The sequence below is a fragment of the Panthera onca genome, chromosome B4 (assembly GCF_046562875.1).
Source record: "Panthera onca isolate mPanOnc1 chromosome B4, mPanOnc1 haplotype 2, whole genome shotgun sequence".
Taxonomy (NCBI): domain Eukaryota; kingdom Metazoa; phylum Chordata; class Mammalia; order Carnivora; family Felidae; genus Panthera; species Panthera onca.
The window spans coordinates 103,010,314-103,023,713 of NC_138345.1; the positions used below are offsets into that span (position 1 = coordinate 103,010,314).

At 36.9% G+C, this 13,400-nt stretch overlaps 1 protein-coding gene across 1 annotated transcript in view; it reads left to right on the forward strand.

Moving 5' to 3' along the window:
• Nucleotides 1–13,400, forward strand: part of OTOGL (otogelin like) — a 146,825-nt gene that overhangs the window by 89,334 nt on the left and 44,091 nt on the right. Inside the window, exons 32-34 of the mRNA XM_060656875.3 lie at nucleotides 5,720–5,887; nucleotides 8,020–8,298; nucleotides 10,232–10,349. Of these exons, the coding sequence (XP_060512858.3) occupies nucleotides 5,720–5,887; nucleotides 8,020–8,298; nucleotides 10,232–10,349 (565 nt within the window). The remainder of the gene's footprint in view (nucleotides 1–5,719; nucleotides 5,888–8,019; nucleotides 8,299–10,231; nucleotides 10,350–13,400) is intronic.

Genomic DNA, 13,400 nt, shown 5'->3' on the forward strand with positions numbered 1-13,400 from the left:
CATCTGGTTCCACAGCGTCTATCCTGCTCCAGTAGACACACAGTTACCAGGAGCAGAGGGGCGTGGTTTGGTGTAGGCTGGTCCCGACTCGACTGTGAGCCCCTCCTTGGTGGTGGTGGTGGTGGGGAGAAAAATGGCGACCCCCAGTCGCTTCTTCACAACGTGGTGTCCCAGATCACTCCTTTGAAGCCATCCTCACTGTGCCACGGGCTCAGACAAGACTCCTGTGCCCTGGCACTTGGCTGGGAATTAAACTCCCGCTCTGTGCGCCCCGGTACTGGGGAAGCACCTCTCCATGCTGCCCGATGTGTGGTCCTGGCTCGTTATGTCCTGTGCTACAGCCCTTTGGGGGAGGGGACCAGTTTCTCCTGCTGCAGATTGCGCCCCTGACCTACCACTGAACCCAGAGGTGGCTCCCCACTCCCCAGGTGTGAGAACAGGGCAGCCAGCCCCAGTCCAAAGAAAGCCCTGCAGTTAGAGATGGGATCCTTCTTTGTCCCAGTTGGAGGTTTTTCTCTTGTCCAGATAATCCTCCTATGCTTCCCCAGCTGCTCTCTCCTCCATTCGTCTCTCTGCAGAAGGGGATCCTCCCTTCTGTGCCTACGTGGCCCATTTTATCTCCCCCAGTTCGCAATCATCCACCTATGGTCCATCAGGTTGTCCCAGTTTCTCCCTGGTAGACTCAGTCTCTTTTCCTCCCAGACTCTTGGGGTACAAAGTCCTTTGGCTTCAAAGGACTTCCAAAACGCTTCTTTCTTTGAGAGACGCTGGGAAGTATGGATCCTACTTCTCCAGCATGTTTGCTGCTTGCTCAGTATGTGACATTTAAATAAAGACAATTAGTATAATATTCTATGGAATGTCTTTTCAGACTAAAAGTTTTTGAACAACATGTCTGAGAATAATAGTTCATGATATATAACTCAATGAAAGCCTTTAGTTTCTAAAATTTATCTAAATTTCTAAGTATTTGCATTAAAATTTACTCCCTGTAAAATAAAAAGAGCATGTAACTAAATTCCCAGCATTTAGGAGGCCTTCAATAAATGGTTTTTGTATGACATGAATGAATGAAGTAGTGAAGTTAGCCAATTTTTTAGGCAAAAAGGATGAAAGACATATACCATTATTTTACCATTAAGTATAAATATAAACATTATTCAACATTATGTTATAGAAATAAAAGAAACAGGAAACAGGGGCACCTGGGTGGCTCAGTCAGTTAAGTATCCAGGTATGGCTCAGGTCATGATCTTGCAGTTTGTGATTTTGAGCCCATCGTCGGGCTCTGTGCTGACAGTTCAGAGTGTGGAGCCTGCTTTGGATTCTGTGTCTCCTTCTCTCTCTGCCCCTCCCCTGCTTGCACACGTGCTTTCTCTCAAAAATAAAAATAAACATTTAAAATAAAAAGAAATAAAGAAACAAACTCTAAGTGTGGATGATAAAAATATGAAGAATTTATTTAGTCATCATGGTAGGCAAAAATAACTATGTATTATCAAAATGATAATTTATTGATTTAATAGTAATAATGGATCTCTTCTAGCCCACAAAGCATCCAAATTTGCAGTGAGAAGTCTAAGAGGAGGTGCTATGTAAAAGTAAGTCATAAATATAAGAAGAGACAGTGTTATAGCCTCAGTGAAAATGCCAGATGATGGCAGATTTGGAGCCTGCTTTTTTGTCAAACCTATTTAATGAGGAAGGCATAGCCACTTAAACCTGCTTCAAACAAGCAAAACGATCTAGGAAGGTGTTCATTGGGTCAGTGACTGGACAAACTCTGGACTCATGATGAGATCAATTAGAGAAATAGTCATAGAAAAACTGGGCCATTACAAAAACCCCAAGCAACTAATCAAAGGCATTTTTGGTGACTTACCGAGCTGGGGAGAAATCTTTCAGCTATAAATACCCAAAGAATGCCAGATAATTTTAGAGAAATAGAGATGATGGATTAAAAGGAAAATTGACATTTTAGTTTTTGATGGTTTTTGTTACATTTATGGAAGTTTGATGTAGATAAAAATCCAACATTAAAAAAAGACAGTGATAGTTAAAGAAAATATAAACCAAAATTATCTCCTGTTGAGGATTTTACACACACACACACACACACACACACGCACACACACACATTCTACATCAATCCTTTGGATGTCATGCTTAAAATGCGACTGATTCTCTAATATTAATGACAGTAATAATAGCAATAGCTTTTATTGTGTTAACTACTTTACCTTTATCATATAATTTAAGCTTCAGAATATGCCTGTAAGGTATTATTAACACTTTACGGAGGAGGAAACTGAGGACCAGAGGGGTTGAAAAACTTGCCCAAAAGTCACTGAGCTAAAAATGTAGTAAACTGGAATTTGTAAGCGATCTGAGTTCAGAATCAAGGAGCTTGACCTCCATGCTACACTGCCTAGTGTATGGTTAATGCATCCCAATCTCAGAAAGGTCACCACACGCTGTTATGGGCTCTACACGATGTACACAGACATCAGTTTGAAAAAATGCTCCAGTGACTTCCTCACTTAAGAATTCCTGCCTCCCACAGTTCTGCTGTAAAAATCTCCATCTGTGCCTTTTTACTTTCTGGCATTCTTTCTGCTGTCCTTTGGATCCTGAAGCAGAATTTTCTATGAATATTGAATTTCTACCTTTTGCTACTTGGTACATTTTGCTTTCTGTCGACAAGTCTGCTGCCCTACTCGTGATGGTTTTTTCCAATGTGTTACAGAATTCTTCAAACCAGTTCTTCTGGTGTCATCTATAATACTATATTGGTAATATTCAGAGGGTAAACATGGGCATTTAGCCTCCATGAGACACTGATTGACTCAGTGGAGTGATAGGGGAATCTGTTTCCTCTGATCACAGTAATAGGAAAAAGTATTAACCCACCAAGGAGAGTAAGAGTTTGTAAAAATAATGCGATGAAGATAGATGATTGGAGGGGAATATACAATTGAGATTGTTGATAGGCGTCATGAAAAGATTGTTTTAAATGACTATTCTTAATTTGTTTCACCCCAAATAATTTTATAGGTATTGTAAACCTACCTACTCTTCTTTGGATATTCACAGCTGATATATTTCTTCCTTTATTTACTATATACTGGACACTGTGTTATCAAGATACTTATTAATATTTCAAGCTAATGCAGGAATAAATAATTATGATTCTTTAAGAGGAAAATAAAAAAAGTAGGAGAATTCAGATTTAATAGTTGAGATTATTTCAATAATCTTTAACACAAAGACTTTATGTAATATCTTCATGGTCATTTTATGGTCATTTACAAGCAAACATAAAAAGTTTATTTTTGTTATTTCTGTCAGTGAGCAAGGACTTCAATATTCCACTAACAATTGTTATGACAGTTGTAAGTTCAGAGTGATTTTATTAGTAGGATATACTGAATATTATGTTTGAATAATCACTGCAGAAAATGATTGCTTTTAGTAGGTGGTGAATACTTCTCTCCGAAGAAAATTAATGATAAAGTCAATGATTTTGTCTCAATTGCTAGTGAAAATGCATGAAGACATGATATCCAGACCCAAGATATCAGTCAACTGGGAGACAATTCAGAAGCTTTTGATTTCTATACAAATGAATTTCTAAGATGTCAATTGTCTCTTCAGGGACCTATGCTGTGGGGGAAAGAAGACTTGGTTTAGTTGTCTATTTCCTTTCTCCTATTATGTTGAATATCCATGAAGGTGCTTCAATCCCTCAAGTTGTAGTTTTATATGTCTTCTTTATTTTGAAGTGTACCTCATTATAATTTACATACTTATCTACTAATTTGTACATTATTTACATATTTATACAAACCAACATATTTATAAATTGAAATACTTTGCATCTTGGAAGTTTATGTTGTTCTTGTCTCTCTTAGAAAATGAGCCAGCAGGCAGTGGAGACTAATAATACAGTTTTCTTGGGGCACCTGGGTGGTTCAGTAGGTTAAGTGTCTGACTCTGGATTTCAGCTCAGGTCATGATCTCACAGTTCATGAGTTTGAGCCCCACATCAGGCGCTGCGCTGACAGTGTGGGGCCTGCTTGAGATTCTCTTTCTTTGTTCCTCTCCCATTTGTGTGCTCTCTCTCTCTCTCTCTCTCAAAATAAGTAAACTTAAAAAATGGTATTGTTTTCTTTGGTTATTGTAGATTTGGTCTCATAAAGAAACACTGTGCATGGTATGTATTTGTAAGAGCAGTGAGGAGTCCATTGCTCTGGGTTCATAGAGAGATTCTCCACTGTATCTGCTCAGTCCCATCTTGGTGGGGGCAACTTTCTTCAAGTTTCCAACTCTACTCAACATGTTCAAATTCCTGATGAAATTCTTTTTCTTATGGCTTGTAAGGGTCCCTACCTGCTCTGTGGTGATATGTCTCCAGTCAGTAGAGGGGTCAACACTGGAAGATAACTTATCTCAAGTCTCTTGTTTCTTCTCTGGGTTTTTATGATGGAAAGTTTGTCTTTTGCTCTCCTTTTTGCTTCAGAGACTTTTGACCGTCTAATCTAATGATCTTTCCCCTTCCCTCAAACTTTGTCTTCAGTCCTGAAAGAGGAAAAAGCCCAGCCCTCATATTTCTTTAGATCTTTTTTTTCCTTCCATCTTAAGAGTGGGCCTGGGTGAAGAAAATTTTTCTTGAGATAAACATTAGAGGAAAGAAGGAAAGTTAAATTCACTAATAGTGACTAGATTGATCTTTTATGATAACACCACATATATATTAACATTTTGCATAACCTATAGCATAAAAAATATACATATGCCTATGTAAAGTATACAGCTGGTAATTATATAACTTAATTTTGATGATTCAGAAGAAACTTCATAGTCTTTCAATTATATTAAGAACCTTAAGTGAAATTGAGATTGAGTTGAAGGTAAACTGAACTTATCATCTCAAAACCTAACTCATATTTTTGTTTTAATATCAGTGAACTTATTTATATATATGTCTCTTCATAAGATAAGGTTTGCAGAAAAATTAGTTTAATTGAGTTTCAAGTTTGGTTCTACACTAGTAAGTTTTTTACTATAGTAAATATTTTCTACTTCATATGTAACCATTTAAGAGAAACATGCATGAGAAACAATAGCATAAAAATAAAAAGACTTTTGACTTCTTTGTTGAGCTTCATCCTATTTTCTTTTTTGTAGATATGCCTCACTGGTAAAATCAGTAATTCTCCACACAATAAAGCATTGTATAGCATGTCTGTGAATTCTGTTTTCATTCAATGCAACCTATTAGGGAGAGCTGATTTTTAAAAGACTATCAAAATCCCAGGCCATCAATAGAGATAAGCTTGTGTTTATTGAGAATTGATTTGAATCATGGGCTATTAGAGTGGAAAGTTACCTAGAGAAACTTCTTCATATATATAGGTGAGAAAAACTGAGATCCAGAAGGCTGAAGCCAATCTTCTAAGGAGCACTGTTTTACATATACATATACATGTGCACATTCATGTGTATATATATATTTTAAATTACATAATCTAAATATGTATATATTCTAATTCATTATATTATTTTTGAAAAAGTTCAGTTATTTTATTAATGATAAATATTTAAATGCACAATATTTTTGGAGTATTTCTTTGTTATTAAAATTTATTCCACTGAAATGACAGTTTAAAATGTGTAACTCCTATGCCAATTTATAATTCTCTTATTTGTATTGAACTAGGGCTTGGAGAAGGACCATACATGCTGGCAAATTATGGACAGAGTGGCCTTGTTTTGGGGGCCAATATGACCAGTAGAAGCATTTTCTCTTTGCGAAGGGGTAGTATTCATGGCAACTTGTTTTTTAATTTTATGATCACTCCAGGCCTTTTTAAAGAGAAGGCATCATGTAAGTATGATTTCCAATTGAAAATGGGAATTTTATTTTCCCTTTACATTTTTTCATTTATTCATGCAGTAAATAATAATTTGGGATCTAATATGTTTATGACATTTTTTAAGATGTCCTAAAGGAAGTAAAATGAAATAAGACACTGGTAGGGCACCTGGGTGCCTCAGTCAGTTAAGCGTTTGACTCTTGATTTTGGCTCAGGTCACGATCTCACAGTTTGGGAAATTGAGCCCTACATTGGGCTCTGCACTGACAGAGTGGAGCCTGCTTGGGATTCTCTCTGTCCCTCCCGCTCTCTGCTACTCCCCTGCTCATGTGCTCATTCTCTCTCTCTCTCTCTCTCTCTCTCTCAAAAATAAGTAAATAAATATAAAAAATAAGACACTGGTACATGAACCAACTATCTCTTTTGTATATAAAATCTTCTCTTTGTTTATCTGTTGGCATACATATGTATTAGGATGGCAATTATTTAATTAAATTTTGGGTCCTACATAAAACACAACTTAAATTTTCATAGTAGCCATCACAGACTTGAATTAAAATTTTTGAAATTTTGATTTGATCACAAAAATTAAATACTATGAAAATAAATCAGAATCTAGACGGTCATTGAGACAGACTGTTACCCTTATATGGCCTTGTCTGTCCTGGTACCTGGTCCCACATTTACTGTTTTGCATATGCAGATCACTATTGGTCATATCCACTTGGCACCCGTTCCAACTGGTGGTTAGTGTCCCTTTGTGATCTGGTGATGCTCAGCCTACACCAGTTATACTAGCCCTATGTAGAATCATGTACGAGGTGTTGTATGAGCTTTGAAAATATTTGTTACATGAATCCAACCTAACTTTTATTTATTCTGAGAAATCTTCTGATTTTCTAGTTAGAATGAATTGCTTCTTTCTTGTAAAAAGAACTCCCTTAGGTCTTTTTAATCTGTGAAAACACCTATCACAGTCTGCAGTTCCAATTTATATGTTAGTCATATACTTTTCCTCTGATACAGAGTTCATTTATTCCTTTTTGCATCTCCCAGTTCTCAGCAGAGGGACTTACAAGTTTTAAGATACAATCAATGCCTTTGGAATCACCTATTGGACTTGAGAGAGCTCTTCATTTTATGATTATAATAATGTTTTTAATAGAAAAATCCTAATGGACATAAACTAAAAAATTAAAACCTAAAAAAATTAAGGCCTAAGAAATTAAACCTGAAAATCTCAATTTTAAACCTTTTTATATCAGGGCACCAGGGTGGCTCAGTTGGTTAAATGTCTGACTCTTGATTTCGACTTCGTTCATGATCTCACAGTTCTGATTTCAAGACCTGTGTCATGCTGCTTGCTGACAGTGAGAAGCTTGCTTGGGATTCTCTCTCTCTGCCCTTACCCCACTTACTCTCTCTCTCTCAAAATATAAATAAACTTTAAAAACAACAACAAAACAAAAACCCTTTTATATCATGGACTTTACAGATATAAGGAAAAGTTCTAAAGCATATAACAAAAAAGGGATGACATTTCTCAAGTGTTTTGTAGTTGTTTGTTAGCCATTTGATCATCTATTGGGAAATAGACAATAATGTTGAGCAAATAGTTTTTCTTAATTCAGCAAAATCGCTTGCAAGAACATTGCCCATTGAGAGCCCAGTGATATTGAAATTCAGAGACATGCCTAAATTGTTCTGTTTCCCTTTTCTTTTATGTCATCCAATTTAACCATTTATAGATTTTGTGCATTTGAAAATGTTAAAGCTTGCAAATACATATACGTGTCCAATTAATCACTGAATTACTTGTATGAAATTGTGCATTCTGGGATCCTAAGTTGATATGTCTTCCCCCCGCGAAGGACATGAGAAATTATTTAAAAAATAGAACTCATTGAAGACTGATTTTTTTTTGAGCTGTCACTGTTATTCATTACTCTAAGATACTAATTTTCCTTTTAGAGATCTTATAATTCATTTCTGAAATCTTTCAGACTGGTATTAATTATATATGGCAGTTATGCAGTTCTGTTTTTGTCCCGTTGATAAATACATTTTATAATGCTCATGTTGATGATCTGCTCTCTTCAGAGAATCCAGTAAGGTGTCAAACGCACTGTTCTATGTTTTACAGCATTGGCTCTTGTTTCCTTTGAATCTGCTGAGAGGCCAAACTATTTTCTCTATGTCCACGATGATGACAGTCTTAGTTTGGAACTGTGGCAGGCAAATTCGGCCTTTCATCGGAGAGCCACATTTTTCCATCATCAGGGGCTCTGGATTCCTGGTTACAGTGCTTTTGAGTTATACAGCAAGAAAGGCTTTTTCATCGTCCTTACAGATTCTAGTGTCAAAGCATCAAAATATGATGATTCTGAAGAATTCAAACATTCAAGTAGCTTCAGCATAGAAGGTATGGGTCCTGAGATCTTCAAAAGGAGAGTCCATAGATAGTTTACGTTATGGCAAAATGTTTATCAAATTTTATTTTTTAAGTCATTCTTAAAGGAGTACAAGTAGATCAAATTGTATGACTTTGGGTAAGTTTCTTAACCTCTTTGTCCTTCAGTTTATATGAAATTAGAATGGAGAAAATAATAAAACCTACTTTATAGAGTTATTATATCACATAAATTAATTGGTAAATTCCTTACAACAGCCTTAAATAATGTTACTTTTAATTATGGCTCCAATTACTACTTTCAGTGCTATCTGAACTTTGGAAATAGAGCTTACTTGTATCTCTTGGGTTTACCTCTAGTTTCCTAGAAGGCAACTTCTCAATAACCTGATTCTTAATGATAAAGATGGCATATTTATCTCTGTCTTTTGAATAATAGGGTATCTGGTTCCACTGGCCTCTGGAAGATTTCTCTTGTTCAGTGGAAGCCTGATTTTATTTCTAGAAATCCTTACAGTTTTATAGCTATTTATAGCCGTTGAATTTTCTGAATTGCAGAGAGGAATCTTCACTGACTCATCTGATGTTTAAAAGTCCTGATTTGTTTTCAAAACCTAGGAGCTTGACATATGCTTTGGCTATCCCAAACAAACTGTTTCATTTTAACATTTTGTTTCTTTCATTAATTCACCTGCCTTTTCTGTTGTGGATAAATTTCTGTAAACTTCAATAGTCTTTGGATTTTAAAAATTCAGATGAGCTTCAATTTTTTTCCTATTAAAAAGGGTTCCTGTACTCATGAGGAAAAGAGTCACTGACATATCAATACCATATTTTTACTTGAGTTTCCTTGAAAGTTGAACATTTGATGCTCTATTTCCCCTCCAACCTAGAAATCTACTCCATTAGAATCAGACCCAGTGGCTCCACATGAGTTTTGGACCAACTACTGCCAATGGCATCATCAGAATCTCAGAAAATGATTTTTGTGGGCTTCCTAAAACCAGGAAACTCTAGGAGTCTACTCTAGTCTTGGAACCAATCCTCTCTCAGGATCCACAATTCTAGTGACCCAGCTCTAATGACCATTCTATGCATCTAAATTTTAGATGCATAGATGCCTTCCAAAAAGTTTTATTTTCCTACCTGTACTTTGGAATTGCATTCTGTACCCAGAATTTGAGAAACATAGCCTCTACCCTGAACTTTCTCCTTTATGGAGCGCTCTTCTTCAGAGTTACTTTTGGACTGCTACTTACAGACTATTCTGTGATGTGGGAAGGGAAGAGTACTAGTAATTTGCAAGAGAAAACTCTTTAATCAAGGGAGATTTTATAACTGTAAGCATGTATTATTAAAACCCATTCATTTATTTTTGTCATCAGATAATATTTACCATGTACAAGGCAATGCTCTAAGTTCTACAGTAGGAACAAAGGTGGAATGCTCTCTTTAGTTTTGATATCGGGAAACACATCTTTGATCTTGCTGTTTTCCTAACTTGGTAGGACATTTGGTCCTGCTGAGTCTCAATTTCTTCATTTGTGAAATGAAAATAATACTCAACAGGCTTGCAAAGATAAAATAGAATAATATATAAAAATTACTTTGCAAAAAGTAAAATTCCAATCAAGTTTTGGTATTATTATGATATATAGATCAATGAGAACCCACTAAATATAAAGGGAAAAGATTCAGAATCTTTCTGCCTTCTCCAACTGCTGGATTTTTCAAATCTTTGGAAAGTAGACTAACATTTAGATATTCAACATAACCATGAAACACTTTGATCACCAAACAATTGTAATGCCTTTTTCACTTGTCCTGCCTTTTCTAGAGCATTATGGTCAAGGAGGGGTCAAACCCAGAAGGCTTGTTATCATAAATCATTATTTTTTAAGATGTACATTAAAATATTTACAATCTAAACTTTATTTTTCCCCAGAAATCCAGGCAGCAGTGCCCTACAGGAGGATGTGTGAATGGAGATATGAACCTTGTGCCACTCCCTGTTTTAAAACATGTAGTGACCCTGAAGCACAAGCGTGTAAATTTCTTCCACCGTAAGTCATGCGTAACCGTTAAATGAGCAAATTCCAGCATTAGCAGATTCTTATCTCAACCCATTTTTTAGATCAAAAAAATTCTCAAGAATAATTTGTGCATGTTCTATAATTATTAAGGAATTCATTTCATTTTATTCAAGCAATAGTTATTGAGGGTGTGCTATGTGCCAGGAAATCTAGCTGTTGTGGAATAATACTGAACAAAGCAGACAAAGTACCTGCCCTCATGCAGCTTACATTTTGTCGGGTTAAGGCAGAGAATAAACAAATAAAAATATAAATATGTAGTATAATACATTGTTAGATGGAGATATGTGTTATGAAGAGAAATAACGGAAAGTAAGGGAGATAGGGAGCATAAAGCATATGTGTATCTTTGCTAATTTACATAGGGTGCTCATGGAAAAACAGATGAACAAGGTAGTGTGTGGTCAGAGATATAAAGGAAGTAAGGGAACTGGCCATGTGGATGCCTAGGGAAAGAGTCTTTCAATCTGAGAACAGTGCAAAGTCCTGGGGTAGGAATTTGTTTGGTTTATTTAAATATAAACAAAGAAGTCAGTTAGTTGGAGCACAGTGAACAAAGTTGAGAGAGGTAGGAGACGAAACCAGAGAATCATAGTGGTGTGCAAATCTTACAGGGCCTGTGGCCCATTGTGAGTACTCTGTCTTTTTCTCTGAGCAATACCCTGGTATATTTTTAACAGAGAAGTGACATGATCTGATTTATGTTTAAGAAGTCTTCTTGGCTGTTGCAGTGACTGTTGAGGAAGGGAAGGACAAGGGCAGACCTGGTCAGTAATTCTGACAAGGTATGAAGGGGATTTCACTAGGTTGGTAGTCCTGGAAGCTATGAAAAATGTAAAGATTCTGAACATATTTTGAACTTAGGGCTGTGGGTTATACTGTTGGATTTAATATCTTTCTATGACTGAATAATTTCACTTAGCATAATACCCTCTAGTTCCATCCATGTAGTTCAAATGGCAAGATTTCTTTTTGATTGATGAGTAATACTCCATTGTACATATATATACCACATCTTCTTTGTCCATTCATCCATCAGTGGACATTTGGGCTCTTTCCATACTTTGGTTATTGTTGATAGTGCTAATATAAACATTGGGGTGCATGTGCCCCTTTGAAATAGCATACCTGTATCCCTTAGATAAATACCTAGTAGTGCAATTGCTAGGTCATAGGGTAGTTCTATTTTTAATTTTTTGAGGAACCACCATATTTCCAGAGTGGCTGCACCAGTTTGCATTCCTACCAGCAGTGCAAAAGAGTTCCTCTTTCTCCGCATCCCTGCCAACATCTGTTGTTTCCTGAGTTGTTAATGTTAACCATTCTGACAGTTGTGAGGTGACATCTCATTGTGGTTTTGATTTGTATATCCCTGATGATGATTGATGTTGAGCATTTTTTCATGTGTCTGTTTGCCATCTGGATGTCTTCTTTGGAAAAGTGTCTACTCATGTCTTTTGCCCATTTTTTCACTGGATTATTTGTTTTTCGGGTGTTAAATTTGATAAGTTCTTCATAGATTTTGGATACCACCCTTTATCTGATATGTCGTTTGCAAATATCTTTCCCATTCCATTGGTTGCCTTTCAGTTTTGTTTATTGTTTCCTTCAGACACAGCGTCTCTTTCAAGGATTTCACAGCCTTTAGGAAGAAGACAGAAACAAAAGCTGATAATGACAATACAGTGGAAAGAGGGCCAAAGCAATAATGAGGACAACAGTTAGCACATTGTGGTCTTTATAGTGTTACTCACACTGTGCTGAGTGCTGTGAAATGGGTAATCTCTTTATTCCCCTTTTCCAGGGAAAAACCCTACAGAGGTGCAGAGAGGCGACACATTTTGCACTACATCACACAGTCTGTAGGCAAGTGGGCAGGGTTTTGAACCTCTCCTGGATATGATGTGCAATGGGAGCAGAGAGAAGGGAAGGAAGCATTTCTATTTACTTTCTTAAAAATAAGAACAGCCAATTCTTTCTGGAAAAGAGACATCTTCAGCATTCACTTGGACCTCTCCTGTTCACAGCCTATTTCCTGCCTCTTCCAGTAGCCATCAGGAGGAAGGCAAACAACAGGGGCTCCATAGTGAGGAGCTCATAGGCAAGGAAGGAAGGAAGAAAGATCGGAGAGCACGACCAGCCTGGCTCAGGAGGAAATGGGCTATATTTTGAAGTGGCATTTGGCTACTTTATTATTTCTTGTGGTATGACCAGTCTACTAGGTGGCTGAACCCAGATCCTCAATGCTTCCTTAGTTTGGTCTATAGCTATTCCAAACCTTCTCTTTTGTTATAGTTAGGATGCAGAGAAGAGGCTCAGGATAAACCTTTGCCCTGGCCAAGCTGTTTCTTTCTTTCTTTTCTTTTTCTTTTTAAAAATATGTTTAATTTTGAGGGAAAGAGAGATACAGAGTATGAGCGGGGAGGGGCAGAGAGAGAGGGAGACACAGAATCCGAAGCAGGCTCCAGGCTCTGAGCTATGAGCACAGAGCCAAACTTGAGGCTCGAACCCAAGAACCATGAGATCATGACCAGGGTCAAAGTCAGCACTCAACTGACTGAGCCACTGTGGCCAACCTGTTTCTTATCTCTATTGCCATCTCTATCTTCTTTCAACTCCTCCCTTTGCCCTGCACCAAGGTGCCTAATTATTGTTCCTCCTTGTATTTGCAGCCCTGAAGGGAGATTCAAATACTGAGCTGGGGATTTAACAAAGCTCTGCACCCCTCCGCCAAGTCCCCCACAGAACCACCACCCTTGTTCTAGATAATTGCAGTTTTCTGGCACATAGCAAGTGTTAAAAATAAAAATATCTAGTGGAAATGAGAACTTCTATGAGAAAAGATGCCAACTAGCATACCATAGAGCCCATATGTAAATACAGTTATTTCTGTTATGTAATATACCTATTACAAGAACTGGTCTGCATCTGAGGCATTAATTTATCAGTCAAAGTTGAATAGATTATCAGTTGTGTGACAAAATAAAGGGGAATCTGCCATGTGCAGCCATGAAGACATTT